This window comes from Rhipicephalus microplus, chromosome 9 (genome assembly GCF_043290135.1).
Source record: "Rhipicephalus microplus isolate Deutch F79 chromosome 9, USDA_Rmic, whole genome shotgun sequence".
Classification (NCBI taxonomy): Eukaryota; Metazoa; Arthropoda; class Arachnida; order Ixodida; family Ixodidae; genus Rhipicephalus; species Rhipicephalus microplus.
The window spans coordinates 78,518,951-78,541,525 of NC_134708.1; the positions used below are offsets into that span (position 1 = coordinate 78,518,951).

Sequence of the window (22,575 nt, forward strand, 5' to 3'; positions counted from 1 at the left end):
TGCTGATGTGCAGCTGTTGGCCACCTAAAAGGATGCGCACAGCTTTTATCGTCACTCAAATGTTATGCATGCTATCAGCTGCTGCGCACATGGATCGCAATGAGACACCGTGACACTAAGGTTATCCGATATCTAGCGGTAAAGTTCTCGAGAAAGTGAATTAGGATTGCTTTACGAGGTTCATCTGAAAACACGCTGTGTCTTTCAGGCACTGCCAACAGAGAAGGAAGACAGCATTTGTGTTTCTTCTCTTTCTAATGTGTTTGTTGCCGCATGCTGAAGTTCTGAAGCAATTCAGTAAAATATAGTAAAACATGAATGTTTCTATTATAAACCATTTCTTAAAATAATAGATACACCATTCATCGGCAGGCCGTCACCGAAACGTCCATTGAGAACAGCAACCCTGACTTGTGGCTACTGCTCGATCCAGAGGTGGCGCCACTCACCTGGGTGCGCGCAATGGTGGCTACGAGGCTGGCCACGTCAGCACGCGAATGGGTTGACATCTTTGCGGAGAAAAATAGTGGCACGTAAGTGTGAAGGCGAGAGACGTTTCTACCGTTTTCTTCGTTACTGATTTCAAAACCGACTATCGGTGAGGCTGGGTACTAAATGGTTTCCGCTACTTCATGATAACTTTTGACTTTCATTTTGTACATGTGAGAATCATATGCGTAACACTCCTTAGAGAAACACGTTGATTGTCTTTAGGATGGCCGCTAGAGGTATGACTTTCCCAAAGACAGCCAGTACAATGCTGTTCTGAAGAGGGTCAATACACCCCTCTAAACTGAGTGCTACACATGTGACTCCCACATGAGGACCACTTTTTTAGAGAGGTAGAATAACTCTCTTTTGGAGAGCTCAAGGAGGCAGTAATTTCCTGAAAAAAGTCAGTACACTTACTTTTAAGTACAGTAAAGGCGCCCCTTTGAAGGAAGTGTTGCATATCTGACTCTCGCCGTCTTTAAAGATGCCACACGTTGACTCTCTTTAGGATACCCGTGGGAGACATGATTTCCTTGGGACAGTGAGCGCATTACTCTTTTAAAAATATTTAAAGCACCTTTTAAAAGAAGTGCGACACGTGTTATTTTCACATATACAAAACAAGAGTGAAATGACACCTACTTTTCTTAGAGTGTAAAACAAAATTTACGTTTGTAGAATGTGTGCTAACGTTCTGCGCAAGGAAAGCAACGAATCATGTTAAACAATTGTGGTAATTATTCTGGAAAGTTCTTTAGAATGCGTCATATACAGATGGAAGTGTCAAACGTGCAAAATCACCTTCCCTCCTCTGGTGTCTCATCTTGGTGGCATGCAGCGTATCCAGTGGATAGATGAGAGAATTCATTGCAGTAAACGGCCGCACGAGCGCGTAATTGTATCTTACCGTTTAGGATACTCAAATAAAGCACCTAAGTAAGCATCACGTTCGAAACCTCACATTCCAGTAACTCATTACGTTATGGTACTGGAAGATTCTGCGTTCCGAAACAAAGGTCTTGCTGGGAAATTTTTTTTATTTGTGATGCTGAGATATCGTATAAAAACTGGAAATCATATGAATTCACGTGTTTTCACATGCATTATTCAGCTTTTTTAGTGAATGATCTTCATCACTTAAGTAATTCTCTCTTCGAGTGCTGAAGAACGCAATAGCAATTGATGTATGTTCTTCCGAACGTTCAATCATGTTTCCTCGGATAAATGACGTAGAGGAGCGTACGGAAAAATTGTTTGTTGTATCCATTTAGCGTCTTTTTACACCGTTGTATTTTACTGTTCAAGAAAAACTATGGACAAAATGCCATAGGGACAAACTGACACACCTACTTATAATATAAGTTACCACTGCTTAGTCAAGGAGAACCCGGTAATTTGTACCTCCACCTAATGTATGAGGGAGACATGAGACTGCTAAAATTTGCAGAAGACCAATAGCATAGCTTTTTTGTTCTTTTCAACCAATCACAAACCTACACACAGATCACACATGTGCAATGTGCACATGTCTTTATTTTGTATGCATGGTACCTATGGTTCCGCCACCAAACACTATTAGCTATAAGGCCGACATGGCAGATAGGAAAAGGGAGAGATGCAATCTATATAGCCTACAAAACAAATAATTTTTGCACCCAAGCTCGTTCGTATTGTTGAACCTTCTGTAGAAACAAAAGTAACATTTTCTCTAAATATTTACTAGCGTGAGAATACTATATTTGGTAGAAAAATTCACCGAAGAATAAGGATGGGCTAGATTATATAATCAGGCTTGCTCAAGTCACGGCGGTCAATTTCGCGCTGTTTTTGAAGTGAGAAATGTAAAATTTGCGTGTTACCAATACTAAACACATGAGACAGAATCCTACTAATAGCAAAGAAACTTTAGAAGTTAGGAGCATGAATACTTCGATGGAACTGTGAATGGCGAGTGCAAAGATGAGTACATCAAAACAGAGTATAATGGGTTTGATAACGAGCATAGGTAGCTGGTAATACAGGTTGATTTAAGGGGTATGATTGACCTGGGATAGTTACCTAACGCGTCGTAAGGGTACCCGTGGGTCAGAACTTCCAAATTAATGTCGATTTGTTTGGAACGCAAGAAAAATGAAGGAGACATTAGGTGGTCACTTTAAACATGCGTAATCATCGCATGCAATTACTACGCACAAAAAAGTAAATTTTTGAAACAGGGCAAACGGTCAGTGTTCTAAACTGCAAGCGGCGTAGGCCGGGCTGTTAGAATTGTGTACAACAAAAGTTTTCTCGGCCACTGCTTATACACGTTATTTTTACTATTTGCTAGACTTCGCTCGGACCCGTTTAAAGTGGTCGGTAAATGGTGTTTCTCGGCCATTTTTTTCATGTTGCTTTCCTACATCCAACGGAAAACGCAGCTTATATGTGGATCTTGCAGGTACAATAACCAGTGGATGGTCATCGACTACAAGCTGTTCCAGCCTGGAACTGCAATCGTTAACGACACGCTGTGGATTATTGAGCAAATGCCGTAAGTGCTGGCACATCTTGCTTATTGCGCAACGGCGCTCATAGCTCGCTCCTTTGCTCTGTTTCATTCCAGTGGCATAATTCGACAAAGAGACGTCAGCGATGTCCTTAAAAAGCAAAGCTATTGGCCAAGCTACAACATTGCGTGAGTACACTCTGTGCTTGAGGCCTCACTAAGATCTCACATAATGTTAGTGCGAAGAACTTAGCCTGAGAGATTCGCACTTTAAGAGAAAAAATTGACAAATGTCAACATAACTGCCTAATCTTTATAAAAAAATAAAAAAACTACTTTTTAACTTTCTGCGAGCATATGCGTCCTGCCGCTTTTCAAGAGTAAAAAAAAAGTATGATTTCATGAAGCTAGAATTGGGCAATCTTACGCAACGAAAACAAATAAATGTGTCATAACGAAGCTGTGTGGATTTCACAGAAGCGGTTAATAGGCAAGATAGACACAAGGAGAGGTTATAATGATACGCATTCAAAGGAAAGAAAAACACACAGGGTCTCTTATGTGTCTTCTTAAGCAGCGCCTCCTGAAAATCACTCTGAGGCGAAAGTTGTCTGCTCCTTTTCAGTCAGTGCATTCATACTCCCCGCCTGTCCCTCAAAAACGTTTTTCCTTCTTAACGTAGTTCTGCACTTCCTCCAAAATCGAAGGCATTGTATGCTTTCTGCTCATTGGCTGCGTTGTCACTGCATCCGCATTAGCCCGTTTTCAACCAAGCAATGGCTGATGTGTTGCTGCCGTCATTTGACGGCACGGTGTATCTTGTCATGATGGCGCCATAGTAACGCTATTATGCCGTCAGAAATTTTTGTCATGTTTGACGGTTCGGTGTCATATAGGGACGTCATTACGTTATACTTATTTTTCATGACACTTGTGCTGATACTGTTCCCGATGAGAAAATTTGGTGTTGGATGGCTATATGAAGATTCCTAGTAATGCCAAAGTCTGCTCCAATACAAACACGCAGAGAAGTCGTACAGGGCCAGTTCTTCTTTATTTGATATACAGATACTTTGATGACATCTTCGCGATAAGTGGCCAGCCAGCACGTGTGGCAAAATATGGAGACCATTACAGCTATGACAAGGCGCCCAGGGCAAAAATCTTTCGAAGAGCCCACACCGACATCTGGAACCCACGATCCATGACGGCAGTCATGAGGTAAGCTATAAATATTTAGCCGCTCGATGGAGGCGGAAATGTTGTAAACCCGAGTGCTCTGATTTGGGTGCACGTTAATGTACGCAAGGTGGTCGAAATTTCCGGAGCCCTCCACTACAGAGTCTTTCTTAACCATATGGTGGTTTTGGTATATTAAATTCCCCATATCAATCAAAGATTTAGCCGCTTGCCTATGCTTGTGCCTTTAAGCGGGGGGGGGGGGGGGGTGGAGAGATACAGATCATCTTGTTGTTCATAGGACAATTGTTTTGTAGAGAAACGTCATAATGGTAAAATAGTTTGTCACTTGAACTTATGACAGAAAAAATTGTAAGTCATCTGATGCATGCATTTTGTAACCCTGTAAAAAAAGCAATACCAGTACATATATTATTATGATAGTGTAGAGGTACTCTCCCTTTCTAACTTCTGTTATTCATTAGATATATAACTTTATTAGAATTAGTTATCGATTATATAATTAATACTTTCTGTTATATATATATATATATATATATATATATATATTTCTACGGACAGTGTTTTTGTACATTTTTGCTCAATGATGTGATTGTTTCAGAAGTTACGCCACAGTAAAAGTGAGCAATGTGAAGTCAGAACTTGATTCCGCAGGGTGGCGAGTCTAAAAAAAAAGCACCTATGAATGGTTGAAGATGTCTCTTCTAAATTTATCTTTTTCTAGGTACAACGACTACACTCATGATCCGTACTCCCGCTGCAACTGTACACCCCCTTACAACGCGGCGTACGCAATTATGGCTCGCTATGACCTTCTGGACCCGCAAGGAAAATACGACATCCCTGGAATGCGGCGACTGCCTGCCGGCGGCATCGACACAAAGGTATCCGGTGCTTTGTGTCATAGAGTTGCCTAAAATTAAGAGGAGGGTACTCTAGCGTTGTCATTGTGTAGCGATCGTAGAAATGACTGGTAGTACGCAAATTTGCCTAGTCTTCGTGCTAGCGGGCTTCGAACACACGTGTGGCTTTGTGTATTCCCGTCTTTTGGTGTTGTCTCAAATAAAAGAACAGACCTTTGTGAACTTCGCAAGCCTATACAAATTCATGAGCGTAATGAATCAAGGTGGGGAAGTGTAACCACTGAAAATTGCTGATCGCCGTCTTGCGGAAGAGTGGCTCCAGGAGAATGGAGCCAGAAGATCGAAGACTGGGCTAATTGGTGTACCACTTATTGATCCCGTGCTGAATGAAGTGCCGTTATTTGCAACTCCCATAGATACTAGCACAGAAGTTCCTACTCGTAACTATTGCAGGAAACTCTATGCTTTGTGAAGAAGACGAAGTGATTCTCTTGTGGGACACATCTTGCGGTCTGTGCTGTATTTTCTGCGTTCCACAGCGCAACAGCGGGGTCTGCAGCCCCCTACATCGCGGTGATGAATGTACAATCCCCGGAGATCCCGCCCAGTACCAGTTCATCCCCGGCCATTGCTTCAAGAAAGCGTGGCAATGCATCTAGTGAGAGCGAGGACACTGAGCTGTACTCTGCATCAGACTACGAGTCCTCGGAAGACGGCTTCGAACCTGTGCTCTACCGCAAGGCCAAACGAAGAATCATGAACGCATCATCGGCATCAAGTACAGCCACTGTGAAGACAGCGCCTCAGCGATGGCCTCACTCCATTCTGTTTGTGCCGCAGACTACTACTGCCAATCTACGCATCCTCAACAGGCAAGCATTTTCCTTGTACCTTGAAATCATTGTTCCTAACACGATTAAGGACATCAGGATAAACACGAGGAAGAATATTTTGGCAATCGACGTGGGGAACCTGAGTACACTGAACACGCTACAGCATGTGTCGGAGCTGGGAAACATCAAAGTCCGATCCATCATACCAGCGAATGGTGACACCGTAACAGGAGTTATCTATGATATAGACACTGAAATCGCCAATGAAGATTTTCCTGTACTGATAAAACCAGTGAGTGAAAACAACGTCATTGTGCATGCTGGTCGCCTAGGCAACTCTCGTTGTGTGCGAATAACGTTCAAGGGTGACTGTCTTCTCTCTTACGTGAAGGTTGGCCATTTCCGTCACCAGGTTCGCCCATTTATTCCGAAGCCTATGCAATGTTTCAAGTGCCAGAAGATTGGCCACGTAAAGGGCGTTTGCAGAAATTCCGCAGTGTGCCCCCGATGCGCTGAACACCACTCAGGAGACGAGTGTAATGCAACTACGTTGAAATGCCCCAACTGCCAAGGAACTCTACAGTGCTTCCCCCAAGGACTGTCCTCAGATTAGGAAAGGGATTCGTATTCTGAGGCAAATGGTGCGAGACAACTCGACTCACAGAGAAGCTGCGCAAAAAGTAAGGCGAAGGCGCGGTCACCGTCAAAGGTCATCACAAAGGACAGTGCAAATCTAACGAGAAAGTCAGAAACTCAAGTGAAATTGACAGGCGCGGCTCCTAGCATGGCAAACATCTGCGCTGAAAGAGAAGATGCTGGGAGATCTCTCTCTGCAAAGGAAGGGCCACCCCTTCAGCCTACAAGATCTGTTGAGCCTAAACAGAAGCCGCCTACACGACCTGTTGAGCCTCAACAGAAGCCACCTCAAGAACAAGCACAAGATGCTGCAACAGCCGGGAAGCCAGATCATCGCGTGATGGTGATGTTAAGATCATTAGTGGACACCATTCGCGTGTTTTAAGCGACATGAATACACCGCCAGCCAAAAGTGCCCTTCAAGTACTGGACGCGTTAGTCCAGTGCTAGCAGCCCTATAGTAGACCATGGCTAACCCACCACTGTCTTTCAGGGATGAGGTTCGTAAAGCAGCAATACTGCAGTGGAATGCCAGGGGACTGAGATCGCGCATTGGTGACTTTCGTCGATTTGTGTACGTCAATATGTTTCCCGTAATCGTCATCTGTGAGCCGAACTTATCGAGTGTAATACGACTCTCGAGATACGAACCTTTTATGTCGTCTACTGTTACTGAAAGCAGCAAGGTTCTGGTGTACATTCGCCGAGACCTCACATCCTTCAACCTGTACCACCTGATGACGAAAACCAATGCATATGTTTAAGAATGAAAAAGAAGAGGCTCAACATCACTGTGATTGGCGCATACCTATCACCATCAAGCCGTTTCGATCAAAAAAGATTACGAGACATCATAGCGTTAACTCCTGACCCGTGTGTTATCATTGGGGATTTTAACGCCCATCATACATTATGGGGAATTCAGAATACCAACATGAAGGGCAGAAACTTGGTGTCTTTTGCCTCCGACAACAAACTTTGGTTACTGAACGATGGCAGTCCTACACTTTTACGCGGCTCCACATACAGTAGCTGTCTCGACTTGGCTTTTGTTTCGCAAAGCCTAGTGAAACATACTGAATGGTTCACGGATATAGAAACGCATGGCAGTGATCACATTCCAACATACGTCAAGATCAGAGGATTGTCGCCTCCTAAAGTGCGTGACATGGTTAAAAGAGTGGACTGGAAAAAATTTCAGTCTCGTATGGAAGACCAATGCCAAGAACATATATCCGATTTACAAGAGGCCATCAAGAGCACTGTAAAAGAGACTGTGTGTACGATCCCATGCCCTGTAAGAAACATGGACATCGACATAGAGCTGGAGCGGCTTCGAGCCCTGCGACGACGAGCTGAAAGAAGGAACTGGCGCACGAAGGACATAGAAGATTTACGGACTGCTAGACATATGCAGAAGAAGATCGAACGTCGGTTGGACAAGCTAGAATTCTAACGCTGGATTAATTTCTGCGAGTCACTAGACCCTCGTAAGCCTTTATCGCAGATATGGAGGACGGTTAGAGATTTGCGGTAATCCCCCATTCAGAAGTCACCAATCAAGGCCTTAGCCCTTCACCAAAATCGACCAGATGTGGACGGTGCTGAAGAGTTTTTTGCCGGATTATCAGGGCAAACTACAGCACTTAGCAGCTGACCACTTTCGAGCAGTTGTCTGCCACCATGTGATTCCTGCATGGAGTCCCCGTTCACCATTCAAGAGCTCAAGGCAGCACTCGCTTCATGCAAACGTACCTCCGCACCAGGACCTGACAGAATCTCCTACAGAGCCCTGTGTCATCTGGGTGAGCATGTGAGAATAGCTCTACTTCAGCTGTATCATGATTGTTGGCTAGAGGGCACTGTCTCCTTAAGTTGGAAAACTAGTCGTCTAGTACCACTGCTAAAACCTGGCAAATCACCATTGGAACTCTCCTCCTATCGCCCAATCGAATTGGCTAGTTGCGTGGGTAAAGTGATGGAGAGAATGATTCTCGGCCAACTCGAGTGGTACTTGGAGTATCATGAGATATACCCAAATGCAATGGCTGGCTTTCGACGTGGTCGATAATCGATCGATAGCGTCATCGACCTAATCACGTACGTTGAACACGAGAAAGGCCATAAGCGTCTTTGCGACTCTTCGTTCCGTGACGTCAAAGGAGCCTATGATAATGTTACACATGAAGCCGTCCTTACCACACCAGAAGAGATTGGAGTGGGTGGCCGAATGTTTAAGTGGATACACAGATATCTCCAAATGCGATCCTATTTTGTGAGTACAGAGACCGGGAACACGTCTGCACATTTCAGTTGTCGTGGCGTCCCTCAGGGTGGTGTACTGAGCCCCATGCTATTCAATATAACACTAATCGTTCTCCATACGCACCTACCAAACAATATTTATCTATCAACATACGCTGATGACATCTGCATCTGGACATCTGCCGTAACTCGCCTGCAGTTACGAGCGAAAATACAGAGAGCTGCTACTGCAACTGCTTCGTATCTACGCAATCGAGGCCTGAAAATTTCCTCCAGAAAGTGCGCTCTTCTGGCATTTACGCGCAAACCCATGTCGAATTACAGAGTGTCAATTAACGGTCAAAATATACCATATCGTCGATCTCACAAATTTCTGGGTGTCATAGTCGACAGAGACATATCATGGAGCCCTCATGTGTCGTATTTGGAAAAGCGATTGACAGGCATATGCCATCTTTTCAAGTTTCTCGCTGGAAATACTTGGGGAATGCAGCCTAATGCTATGTTACGACTGTACAGGGTGCTTTTCCTTGGCTTTTTACGATAGAGTCTACCTGCATTATCAAACGCCAGCAAAACAAGTCGACGCATGATATAAAGCGTTCAGGCACAGGCGCTTTGAATATGTCTAGGTCTGCCTCAGGGTGCCTCAACAATGGTGACTATAGCTATATCCAAAGACCACCTCGTGCAGACCCATATTGAAATTGAAGCTTTGAGGACACACATAAGACACGTGGGCCGGACTCCCCATTATCACCTAGCCTCTCTACCAGCGGATAGACCTCATACTTCCTTTTGTCGAACAATAACTACAGACGGTGACTGCCTACCAACTGGTTTTACGCCCGCGGCGAGACCTTCAACTCCTCCGTGGTGCCTCAAACAGCCAGTCATCAACCTGATAATACCAGGCATCCAGAAAAAATGATATTTCTCAATACCAGCCCTCAAGCAGCTCGCCTCACTTCTGCTGTACGAGAATACCAAGACTGCACCTACGTCTACACCGACGGCTCCGTCCTGCCAAACAGCTCAACTGTGGCGGTCGTTATTCCAATGCACGCCACAACCATCATACTCAGGACAGCTCACGAAACCACAACAACGGCAGCAGAGCATGCAGCGCTTCGCGCTACGCTGCGTTTCATTAACAACCAAAGCACGCAACGGTGGACGATTTTCTGCGACTGCAAGGCGGCACTGCAGTCACTTCTGTCAAATCTACGCCGTGGTCCACACGAGCAGTTAGTATTTGAAACAGCAGAAATGCTACACCATATAACAGGAAACGGGCACCACGTTCTATTTCAGTGGTCGCCAAGCCACTGTGGAATTATCGGTATCGAACGAGCTGATCAAGCTGCCCGTTCAGCCCATACAGAAGACAACAACCAGTCAATACCTCTCTCGAGGATGGACGCTGCTAGAAGGCACCGCATGCTTGCTCGCCAACGCTCCATGGCTCTTTGGAATAAGCCTCTCTTTGCGCATGCAAGATTACGATCCCTTGATCTAACGTTAAGCATACAGCTTCGAACAAAAATGAGATGAGGCGACGCTACTGCTCTGTGCAGACTATGGTTGGGTGTCGCGTTTACCCGTGCGTACGCGTTCCGCATAGGTATGGCCGACACGCCCGACTGTGCACACTGCGGAGATGAAGAAACCATTCGACATATCCTGTGTGACTGCCCGAAATACAACCTGGAAAGACAACACCTTTCTAATAAACTAAACAGGTTAGATGACCATTCGACATATCCTGTGTGACTGCCCGAAATACAACCTGGAAAGACAACACCTTTCTAATAAACTAAACAGGTTAGATGACCAGCCGCTGTCAGAAGAAAGTATACTGCGCCATCGTTATGACGCATCGTCACAGAAGAAAGCCGTGCAAGCGCTCCTGGGCTTCTTGCGAACTACTGGCCAGACGGAATGCCTCTGAGTGGACTGATTTTATGTGTGCGTGTGTGTTGGTGTTTTTCTCTTATTTATTTTTTAACTCTCCCTTTCTCTTCCAACCCCCTATTTCCCAACCCCAGAGTACGGTAGCATACCGGATTCTAGCATCTGATTAACCTCCCTGCCTTCTTTTTTTTCTCGTTTCTCTCTCTCTCTCTGTCTATGCTTTGTTCGATGTACTCACACGATGGAAATAAACGCCGACAACAGATAGGGCAACTATTATACCGTTGAATTACAACACTGACTGCTGCTAAGTGAATCACAGCCAACAGTCGCCATCAATGTAGCGCCAGAATCTTGCTCTGGCGGGTGGCTATCTTACTGCATAACGTCAGCCGAACGTGTCTGGCTCTCAAAATATGCACACCGAGGTAGGAACTTAGAGAGTCGATTATAGCGTTGTGGTAATATTGCGGATTTGCCTCGTGACAGTAAGGGCTCGTCGGTGTTCGACATGGAAGAAAGAAAGCCATGCTATAAGCTGTTCGTGTTTCTTTTCGACGCGATTGCATCTAGGGGGTAATCGTAATTGGAGGCTTATCAGCACTCCCCGCGCTCTAGGAAGATAATATCTTTCGCTCTTATTGGGCGCTTACAACCATGTCATATTTATGACTGAGGTACAGATCTAATCTGTTTCGGAAATATTTATACCTATTTTGGGGACAATAGTGGCAGGTGAGACCCAGCCAAAAATATCTAGCGTGCATCTTTAAAGAGAAGGAAAATTTGTAGACTGGGTGCGTAGACTAGAGCCGAAATTTCGGCAAGTGGACTTGTTCTTTTGAAGACTGACACTGAAAAAAAAAGACTCTACTTGTATAAACAATGGCTCCAGCAAACAACTCCTGCTAACGAATTTCCCATCGCTAGCTGACATCTCAGCCCTCCTGTCTTTTTAGCATCTTTAATGAGAGTTTTATATCAGGTTAGTCCGGGCTTACGAAAAGCAGCATAAGGTAGCAGTTTTCTTTCTTGCATTGCTATATAGCTGACACTGGCTATCTGCAATGGTCCTTAACAATAGCACCAGTCTGTTCAAAATTCTCAAATAAAAAGTGATTTAAAATCGCTAGGATAGAACGCCATCTAGGTGGCACTATACAAAGTCCTTTGTACGACAGAAAATATGCATTTGTAGATGATGCTTACCGCGTGCTTCGTCTAGTAATTGCTAGAGGCTGGCGGGCAGTCTGCTTGAGTCGAGCAAGCATCTCATATTCATGTGACAAGGCTTGCTTACTATTTTTCGCTTTCCTTTTCATAGGCCACAGTACTTCCATAAACCAGATCAATTTATAGTTATTAAAAGAAGGATGACTCGGGTGCGTTGGTAGGCGTTCATTTTTGTTTCATGTCGCTCACATTGGGCAATAACGAAGAATTTGGAAGCACAAGACCGGAGCTGAACTTGTTATTTTTATATGGTCATAGTGTAATGAACTATGTATCGTACTATGTAACGTATTGGATGCTGTTGAAGAAATGCTATATATCATCATTACCATCATCACCACCACCAGCCTGACTACGTCCACTGCAGGACAAAGGCCTCTCCCATGTTCCGCCAGTTAACCTGGTCCTGTGCTTGCTGCTGCCAATTTATACCCGCAAACTTCTTAATCTCATCTGCCCACCTAACCTTCTGTCTCCCCCTAACCCGCTTGCCTTCTCTGGGAATCCAGTTAGTTATCCTTAATGACCAGCGGTTATCCTGTCTGCGCGCTACATGCCCGGCCCATGTCCATTTTCTCTTCTTGATTTCAACTGTGATATCCTTAACCCCCGTTTGTTCCCTAATCCACTCTGCTATTTTCTTGTCTCTTAAGGTTACACATACCATTTTTCTTTCCATTGCTCGCTGCGTCGTCCTCAGTTTAAGCTGAACCCTCTTTGTAAGTCTCCAGGTTTCTGCTCCGTAGCTAAGCACCAGCAAGATACAGCTGTTATATACCTTCCTCTCGAGGAATAGTGGCAATCTACCTGTCATAAATTGAGAGTACTTGCCAAATGTGCTCCACCCCATTCTTATTCTTCTAGTTACTTCACTCTCGTGGATTGGCTCCTCAGTTATTACCTACCCTAAGTAGACATAGTCTTTTAAAACTTAAAGTGCACTGTTGCCTATCTCGAAGCGCTGCTGTTTTCCGAGGTTGCTGTACATTACTTTCGTTTTCTGCAGATTCTGCAGAAAATTTTTCTGCATGTCTGGGGCACTATGACAACGCCTATATATCCTGCATGTGCATCTTTTACTAGAAAACGCATACATAAGTAATTCTAAGGTTCGTAGCGCTTATCATGCTGCGCTGATCACGCAACGCTAGCACGGAAAGGCGAGTGTTTCCAACGCTTTGCTAAGACGAGACGGTGGTGGCACCTACCCGTTTCCTTGCGTTCTACACCTTACCATCTCAGAGATGGGCGCTTACCTGTCTCAGAGCCACGTGTTTCTTTTCCAAAATAACTGCCAGATGGCGCTAATGTCTCACGTGTGACGTGACTTGATGCGCTCGTTCGCCTCTACTGCACGCTCTAGGCACTCTAATAAAGCCCCTCCAGAACACCATTTACCAATTTTCTTGCGCAGAACATCAAATAAATGTCTTGTTTATTCTTTCAACACGTAAGACTATCGTCTTTCGACGACATTTGCAGAAACATGCAGTTACGGGGCCAATTTTTTAAAATTAAATATTTGTGTTACAAAAGCTGTTCACTATTCCGTTCATGTGGGACTGTTCGCGGATGACTGTGTGTATTTATAAAAAGCATTTATAAAGTATTGTTGACCATGTCTTCCTCAATGTTGCTTTGCTTGCTGTGAACGAGTGGTGGGAGAAATGGGATATGAAAATATATCAATTCATTGATTGATTGGTGGCATTTTTTAAGTCCCAAAATCACCATATTAATATGAGAGACGCTGTAGTGGAGGGCTGCGGAAATGTCGACCACCTGGGGTTTGTTAACGTGCACCCAAATCAGAGCACATGGGCCTACAGCATTTCCGCCTCCATTGAAATGAAAATCAATTCCGACAATACACTATGCATAATGGTATCAAATAGGAAAGCACCATTGATGTTTGCCTATGAAATAAAAAGTAGGAAGCTAAGCGATCTAGTCAGGCATGATACCTCGGCGTTAAATTCCTTCGAATCTAGCCTGGAGCAAGCATATAAAAAAGATTAGTTGCTCGGATGGACGTAAGCTGGGTGTTCTGTGGCGAAAGCTAAGAGATGATCTGTTTCAGACAATACTGTTGGTTTACAAAACACTAGTACGCCCAACTGTCCGATATACCTGTATTATATGAGATCCACACAGCGAAAATGTTGTTGATGAGCTAGAAAGGATCCTGCGAATGACAGCTACGTTTTTTTTTTTGAGCTATCAGAGGACGCAATCGGTGACTGTGTTAATTCCTAGGGCTAACCTTCAGAACCTGTCTATCACACGCCTAAAGTTTCTGTATCAAATCTATAAGAAAGCATTATTCATATAATTCAAACTTCGTACTTGCACCCGTCAGCCCGAGTATCACCACGTATGTATCATCCTTCTGGTATTTTCCACTATGCTAAGAGAATTTATGCATTCAGGTTTTCTTTCTGCCTCGTTCGATTATTGACTGGTACTAGCTCGACTCCAACATATTTGTTCTTTGTGAGTTAGCCGAAGTTTTCAGCGTTGTTCGGAATTTGTTCGTACATAATATTCCATTTTATTTCGTACATACTGTATTCCCAACATCCTTCGAGGGTATACAGTATTTTAGATAAATAAAAAGGTGATAAATAATAGAATAGATATATGTGCAAAATAAAAAAAAGTGAGAGGCACTTAGTGCAGCGCCTGGTACAGGATGGTTAACTTCCCAGAGGCTCACTGCTCACGCGCCCTTCTACCTCCTCCCCCTCTTGGCTCCAGTGATCTCCTGCAGCATGACAATATCTTATGAAAATTACAGCCGATGCTTATGAATTCTCGAAATTGTCCAGGCGAAACCTTGGCGCACCCATAGAGATGTGGAATAAAGCTCTGAGTGCACGCGGCAAGTTACAATCACATGGCAATGCATTTTATTTTAAATGAGAACGTATACCACTAGCATCCGAGGCTTAGTGAGCAGAATTTGCCAAACTAGGCCCGGCCCTGACTAGAAGCGAACTCGAGCCTCTCCGCGTTTACATCGTTCATGTTCCGCAGCGACATCGCAAATCCCGCAAGACCAGCAGGAAGGACGCGTCTCACTATTCTTCCCGCAACTGCTGCGCTACTGCGCAGATGACCATTGCGAAGACGACCCAGACACACGGGTCCCGAACTCACGTCTTTTTTGATGAAGCTCGTATGAACTGGTAAGCTGGTGAGCTGGTTTTCGTAAAGGATTCCTAAACAAGGAAACGAGCCTTCCAAGTTTATCTCCCTTCGTTCTCTTAAGACTTCACCATTCGTCTCAAATATGTGTGTGCTTCCAATGCACTCATGAATGCTGGGCCGAAACTCTATTTTAGGAGCGAAGCTCCTTAAAGCGGCACCCGTTCGTCCCTCGCCGTAGTACGTAACATGTCTTACGCTTTGACCTGCAAGGTAATACGAAGAGGAAATATCACCTGCGCGTTGTTGAACAATAAACAATTCACAGCATGCACGTTAACTGGAAGCCGAATTCTCCTATCTCTCATTTTCCATTAGCAGCCATTGGCATGTACATTGAACATTATCTGAGAACATTATCCTTAGCTTTAGAAAGCTTTACGAGCATTGACCCGCAGTGCCATGAATACAATGAAGTAGTGTATAGCATGAACTCGAAGTGGTTGAAGGTGGAAGTAGATAAGAAGCGCAAGCCGTAAGAAAGTAAAAGCCGAATTCTCCTGTCTCTCATTTCCCATTAGCAGCCATTGGCATGTACATTGAGCACTATCTGACAAGAAAAGGTTGCTACGTTATAATCGCTGGGCGTAACTTCCTCGGTTTTAGAAAGGTTTAGCGAGCGTTGGGCCGCAGTGCTATGAATACAGTGAACTAGTATATACCATGAACTCAATGTGGTTATATGTGGGAAGTAGACACGAAGCGCAAGCCGTAAGAAAGTGTGCGTGTGCCACCTCTCGTTTAGTCGTTGGAATGTCCGCTGGATGGCGGTACTTCTATATGCGCAATATATTATGAAAAGATGCGAGATGGTGATACTTGGAGTGTTGACTAGATGGACGAACGGACACACAGACAGATGCATGGACGGATTCATGGATGGCTGCACGGACGGATGGACGCTTGCACAGACGCAGGGGCGGATGCATGGACGAACGCAGGGACGGACGCACGGAAGGACGTTTGGAGGCACGAACAGACGCACACATAGACGGGCGGATGGACGCACGGACGGACACACAGACAGACGTACGTACGGATGGAATCAAGAACAAATAGACGGACGTATGCTTCGCCCCACTCTCCATCATTCACCCCGTGGATACGCTACTATTTCTTTAAAGACTGCTACTCTTCTGTTGGGCAGTATTATAATTGTGAGTAGTAAATTTCAGCAGGTGCTTCTATTTCAAGTGTGCCGTCCAGTTTTTATTGCGATAGTAATTATATGAACACTCTCGGCTGGATTTTACCACCAGCGTCACCGTCATTCACAGGATATCTATACGCATTTGTATATAAGAAATCTCACAGAAAAGAACTATAATTCAGAAAAAGACTCCGGTGCGCAGAATTGAAGCTCCGACCTCTGAATTCTGAGTGCGAGGAATTAGCCACTGAGCCACAAAGGAGCCTCTCCTTCAACATTCAAACGCAAGCTACTTATATCTACCACTTACCATTGCTGATGTCCATCTCGGTTGAACGGCCGTGTTTTCATCACTACCAGTGAAATGGCACAATGAGCGCGCGTCGCCAGATGGTCATGACGCGGTGGCGCGCGCACTCTCATCTCGCACGCGTACTTTGCCGCGCAGAGAGGAAGGGGGTGGACGCTCACGTGCGCGCCCTTATCTTGTGGTGAGGGGGGGGAGGAATCCACGCCTTGGGCTCTCACTAGAATGATTCTATTGTTGTTACCGGGCGCAAAAAGGTCACTGCATTTGTCGCACAGTCTCCGTTAGGAAAAAGAGCACGATTTTCAGACACAGGGAAGAAAAAACTGAGAGGCTTATTCGCGTTCATTCGTACCTGTGTGTACGTTTCGGTAGTAATTTGTGGGTCAGAAATGCAGGGCAAGTTTCGATCTGCTTGCCATTCTTCGCGTGACCTTTGAACTTATTGTTATCGCGTGCATTGCTTCGCCTTTGCGGCAAATCTGTGTCTTTTTACGTTTTTCTTTCAGTTCACCACGTACGAGAAGTTCAAGAAGTTGCAGTTCGTCGGAGTCGGCGCCCCGACTGCGCTCCCGTTGCCGTTTTTCAAGTGGAGCGAGAGTGGCTTCAACGTCAGTCACGTTGGGCATCCAGACGTGTGGGACTTTGCGCCCGTGGAAAACATTTGGGGGTCCTGCACATAGGTGTTCAGTAGAAGCTGAGTTTAAAAAAAAACCATCGTCAACTAATGGTCGTCTGCAGTCTCTCCTATTTATGGAGGATAACTTTTGGGATTACATTCAGTTTTGGTATAAGGAGAACAAAGTTGGTATACTTTAGAGATCTCTTTGTTTCGATTCCATTTTTCTAATCTTTGGCTATGCACTGCTGGCTATCTAACAATAACATTTGAAAAGCAGTCCTCCAATAGCTTACAAGCTGCCATGATGAAGAGTATTACTGCATCATTCAAATACCCACAACAGGGAACAGTGGGAAACAAACGGTTTGTCTGCATCAGTGAGTTACATTGTGTTACTGCCCTGCACAGAGTATTCGCGAACAATGATCTCCTTCTTACAAGGCCTGCCACGAACCCATGCTATGGCAATTGTGTATGTGTAGATTCATGGAAAAACACCATACTTAAATGCCCTGCATATTGCTACAGCGCATTTTGAACGCTGAGATCACTTGTGATTCTTTACCAGTTGTACATGAACTATATTGCTGCAGTGCCCAGACTCGTTAAAGAGCGACAGCACTTTCATTTGCTGTTGCAGTACTCTCGTTTTGTATAACGGCGAACTTATGATATGAAAATGCTTACAATCGGTAAAAACTTTATCTTTAAGCGCTGTGGTTGCCCATAAGCACTGAGAGGATCGGTGTAATTATTGAACGACTCAAATTTTTTTCTGTCACCATTCTCTTTCCTGGACCATTATTTGCGCCATAATAATGTGGTTTGCCTGCTGATTTTCCATTAACAGGATGAAGCTAACATCTCAAAATACGTAACATCATTGCTCCTGCGCAAGCAGATCAGCGCGTCGGTGGTCATACGCCCGTTGACAAAAAAAAAAGGCGTGCATTCTGCCAAATTAACATGTTGCTTTTTGCTCTCGAAACTGCCACCTAATTTCAAAAGCCCCGCCACGGTGGTCTAGTGGCTAAGGCACTCGGCTGCTAACCCGCAGGCCGCGGGTTCAAATCCCGGCTGCGGCGGCTGCATTTCTGATGGAGGCGGAAATGTTGTAGGCCTGTGTGCTCAGATTTGGGTGCACGTTAAAGAAACCCAGGTGGTCGAAATTTCGGAGCCCTCCACTACGGCGTCTCTTATAATCATATGGTGGTTTTGGGACCTTAAACCCCACATATCAATCAACCTATTTTCAAAAGACAGACTAATTCATTCGCTCAAGCAATCTTGGAATACTTATTCGGATTTTCCTGAGGAAATGACACCACTGAAGATATCTCTATTGAAATTACATCCCGCTGTTGTTACTGTTGCATGGTTGCGAAAATTGTGACTTGGCATCTTTTAAAGACGAGCTCTACAACCACAGCTCCTAGCGTTAAGAACTTGTTCTTCAGCTGTAGCACACATTATCAATTGATGATGCACATAAAGTTCGTGATAAGTGATGTCACAATAACGCTTCTCAAATCATTTGAAGTATGAAGCGTTAAAGTCAGGGCTGAGTACATTTGCGGTGTAAAAAGGAATAAATGTCACTGCAGTTGCATGGTGATCGGCTTGCTCGTGCAAGTGAGATGACCTGCCTCTTTCATCACAGGCCATCACCACGACGTGCCTCAAGGTAAACTTCGTGTCTTCATTGTCGTGGTATGTCCCGGTTTTGTTTTAGAGAGTGGCAAGCTCTTCTGCGCGCCTGACACGCTCGAATAATTCGTTCTCTCTTTTAGAATCGGAATACAAATATGTCAAGTGCAACATTACACAATTCTGTGTTATAGATGAGCCAATAATTTGATACAGTAAAAATTATTGCTGTAAACAACTGCCATTAAGTTTATCTTGAGGAAGTTACTGAATAATTATTTGGTGAATAATATTTCCGATGTATCAATATTCATTCGGCAACGTTCTTCATTTTTCGGTCACGCATAAGATGACGAGTTCTCGCTCACAACCAATGACGCCCCGACTGAACTTTCAGCGGAAGGAGTTTTTTGATGCTATCGCGTCAATGATGCACTTCCATCAGCTGACCCTGGGCAGTGGGCAGGCGATGCATCTTCGACAACTGAGCTTCTTGGAGGACACTCAGAAAAGTTGTCGGCACCGCGTCAGCATACCATCTAGATTCAACCGGTAATAAAGTGAACTAAGCTATTTTTAAGCAGACTACATGGAACCATATAATATATCATAGTGTTTACTGATTTATGTTTTAATTTCCCTTTGAGCTTGACTGAAAAAAACGTCTATACTGCTTGCAAAATAGTGGCGGTAATGGCTACTACGATAGCTTGACAAGACTTACGCTGCCTGTTATTTTTGTTTAGATTACGTTATTAACAGAGCAGATCATTTTGTTTAACCACGCAGAGCCACTTCCGGCCTTTTTTACAGAGGTTACTGTTCAGCTCGCAGGAAGGTAGCTGTTCTAGAGAGAAAACAAGGTGAGTACGCACCATCATTAGAAGATGTGCCAAGCAGCCCCAAGCATAGCGTAACCAATTCATAGTACTGTAGCAATAAATGGGAGCAGAGGGGGGTATGGGGTGACGTGAAGCTTAGGAGCAAGGAAAAGAAGGAATGGGTGGAGAACAGCAAGCGATGTGGGGTATAATTCATCCTATTAAGCTGCAACGTTGTATAGTATCAACGCTACTATCGATGCATAGCCCTGAATAGTATAGCTGAGTGAAAGCTGAGTGAAAGGTGGTGGCTCTCCTCGCCCAACGCATGAGCACGGACGCTGTCGAGATGCCGAACAGACGACGAGGCGCGTATGAATACATTGTGAGGGATGTTAATAACAATAATATTAATATTATTATTAGTAGTAGTAGTATTATTTTTATTATTATTCAAACTGCCTTACAGGCCCATTAAATGGCATTGAGCAAGAGAGGCATCAGTTACTACTTTGCAAAAAAATAATGTCAAAAAGTAAAAAAAAACAAAAAACAACAAAAATGGGCTCGAATCTACATGTTACACTGTAAATGTCGTCGAAACACGATAGTCTTGCGTTTGGAGAGAGTGAACAAAACGTTTATTTGATGCTCTGCGCAAGAAAATTGGTGAATGGTATTCTGCAGGCGCTGCGTTAGAGTGCCTCGAGCGTGTAGCGGAGGCGAACGAGCGCATCGAGGCACGTCATACACAAATGCCATCTGGCAGTTATCTTCGAAAACGAAGGCGTGCAGCCCGCGGAGAAAGATGCGTGCCAATCTCGGAGGTGATAAGGTGTGGAACGAAAAAAGCGACGGGCAGGTGCCACCTCCATGGCGTCGTAGCAAAGCGTTGGAAACACCTCTTCGGGCATCGTGTTGCACTGTAAGCGAAGCGCGAATATACGCTACATCCGTTACAGTTTCTTGTGTGTGCCTCTTCAAGTATAAAGGGAGACATAAAAAAATTGCCCGCAGCTTCCCTCGGGGGAACACTGAGGAGGATGCGGACCATATAATTGGTTAACGGGGTGTTAAAGTGCGACTTACTTGGGTCGATGGCTAAATTGGTTAACGTGGTTGTGAAATGGGGTGTTAAATTGCGACTTACTTGGGTCGATGGCTAAATTGGTTAACGTGGTTGTAGGAGGGGGTGTTAAATGAGTGAACACGTACACACGTATGCGAAAGGGCGGCGCTGGTCGAAGGGACGTCGATCATTGTGTTTGTGGATTCGTTGGAATTCATTTCACCGCGACCTTGGACGTCGACGCGCCTACAAACCAACCGACGAGCGGCAACTGAGCGAGCGAGCGCCGACCTTGAGTATATATACAGCACGACGGCGCATGCACTGTCAGCTGTTGAATGTTCTCGAAGCGCGACGCCACATGCGCGTCCACTGGAGAATCAGGAGAATTGTAGATGTCGAACGCGGTGTGTAGAGGAGGAAGGGTGCACAGATGGTGGAGGAGTGAAGCGCGCGCGGTGTGTAGAGGAGGAAGGGATGCACAGATGGTGGAAGAGTGGGCGACGGCGCGACGGCGCATGCGCGCGCGTCAGCTGTCGAATGTTCGAGAAGCGGTGCGGACGGCGCGGACGGCGCGGACGGCGCACTACAAGGCGCGAGTATAAGATGCTCCGCATCTAAAAACATCGAAGCGTTGTTGTGGAGCCTCAGATATGCGCAATAATCGCTTTTTAATTGACAATCGCACAACTATGAACGCTAAACCTTGACCAATATTGGTGGGCGCTGCGGATAGGGTTGGCCGTTCAATGCCACTTGAGATAATCTTAGGGTAGACAAACAAACATATGTACAGACAGACAGACAGAGCGACCAAAATTTTTCTGTCGAAGGTCCACAAGAAAGACTATTTAAAAAAAAACAAGCATAAGATAAAGAGCTAGGTGCGACGCCCCACCGCGGTGGTCTAGTGGCTAAGGTACTCGGCTGCTGACCCGCAGGTCGCGGGCGCGAATCCCGGCTGCGGCGGATGCATTTCCGATGGAGGCGGAAATGTTGTAGGCCCGTGTGCTCAGATTTGGGTGCACGTTAAAGAACCCCAGGTGGTCGAAATTTCCGGAACCCTGCACTACGGCGTCTCTCGTAACCATATGGTGGTTTTGGGATGTTAAACCCCACATACCAATCAAGCTAGGTGCAACAAAGTTATACAGTAGAAAAAAGCAACAAAATCAGGTTGTTACGAAAAGATTCACGGTTAAAAATTGATACGATGTGTCTGGAAGGGTGTTCCAATGTGCTATAGCTCGAGATAAAGGTTGTGAGCTAAATGCCAGTGTGTTACCATGAAAGTGCATGAAAGTACGTGAGTTGTGAGTGCATCGAGATGTGCGCAAAGAGACATGGAGTTGCAAACAGTGAGATTTGTTGATGTACCTATGAAATAAACATTAAAGGGCGATTACGTGGCATTCATCTAGTGACAGTAATGCGAGGTCTTGTTTTATTAGGGTGATGTTGGAATGGCAGTCATAGTCACCAGCTATGAATCTCGCTGCCCTATTCTGGATGGCTCCAAACGTGCGGACTACGTAATCTTGATGTGGTGAACATGTGGATGATGCGTACCATAACTGTGGACGAGTATAGGTTAGATATGATAATGGCTAGAATTATAAGAATGGCGTCGAGCACATTTGGCAAGCACTCTCAAATGACAACAGGTAGATTGCCACTATCCCTCAAGAGGAAGGCATATAACAGCTGCGTCTTAGCGGTACTTAGCTAGAAGCAGAAACCTGGAGACTTACAAAGAGGGTTCAACTTAAATTAAGGACGACGCACCAAGCAATGGAAAGAAAAATGGTAGGTGTAACCTTGAAAGATA

At 44.9% G+C, this 22,575-nt stretch overlaps 1 protein-coding gene across 1 annotated transcript in view; it reads left to right on the top strand.

Annotated features, from left to right (window-relative positions):
• Nucleotides 1-17,410, top strand: part of LOC119163191 (putative phospholipase B-like 2) — a 40,522-nt gene extending 23,112 nt beyond the window's left edge. Inside the window, exons 7-12 of the mRNA XM_037415137.2 lie at nucleotides 373-533; nucleotides 2,933-3,025; nucleotides 3,098-3,169; nucleotides 4,049-4,201; nucleotides 4,905-5,064; nucleotides 17,098-17,410. Coding sequence (XP_037271034.2) covers nucleotides 373-533; nucleotides 2,933-3,025; nucleotides 3,098-3,169; nucleotides 4,049-4,201; nucleotides 4,905-5,064; nucleotides 17,098-17,271 — 813 coding nt within the window. The 3' untranslated portion in view covers nucleotides 17,272-17,410. The remainder of the gene's footprint in view (nucleotides 1-372; nucleotides 534-2,932; nucleotides 3,026-3,097; nucleotides 3,170-4,048; nucleotides 4,202-4,904; nucleotides 5,065-17,097) is intronic.
• The last annotated feature ends 5,165 nt before the right edge of the window (nucleotides 17,411-22,575 follow it).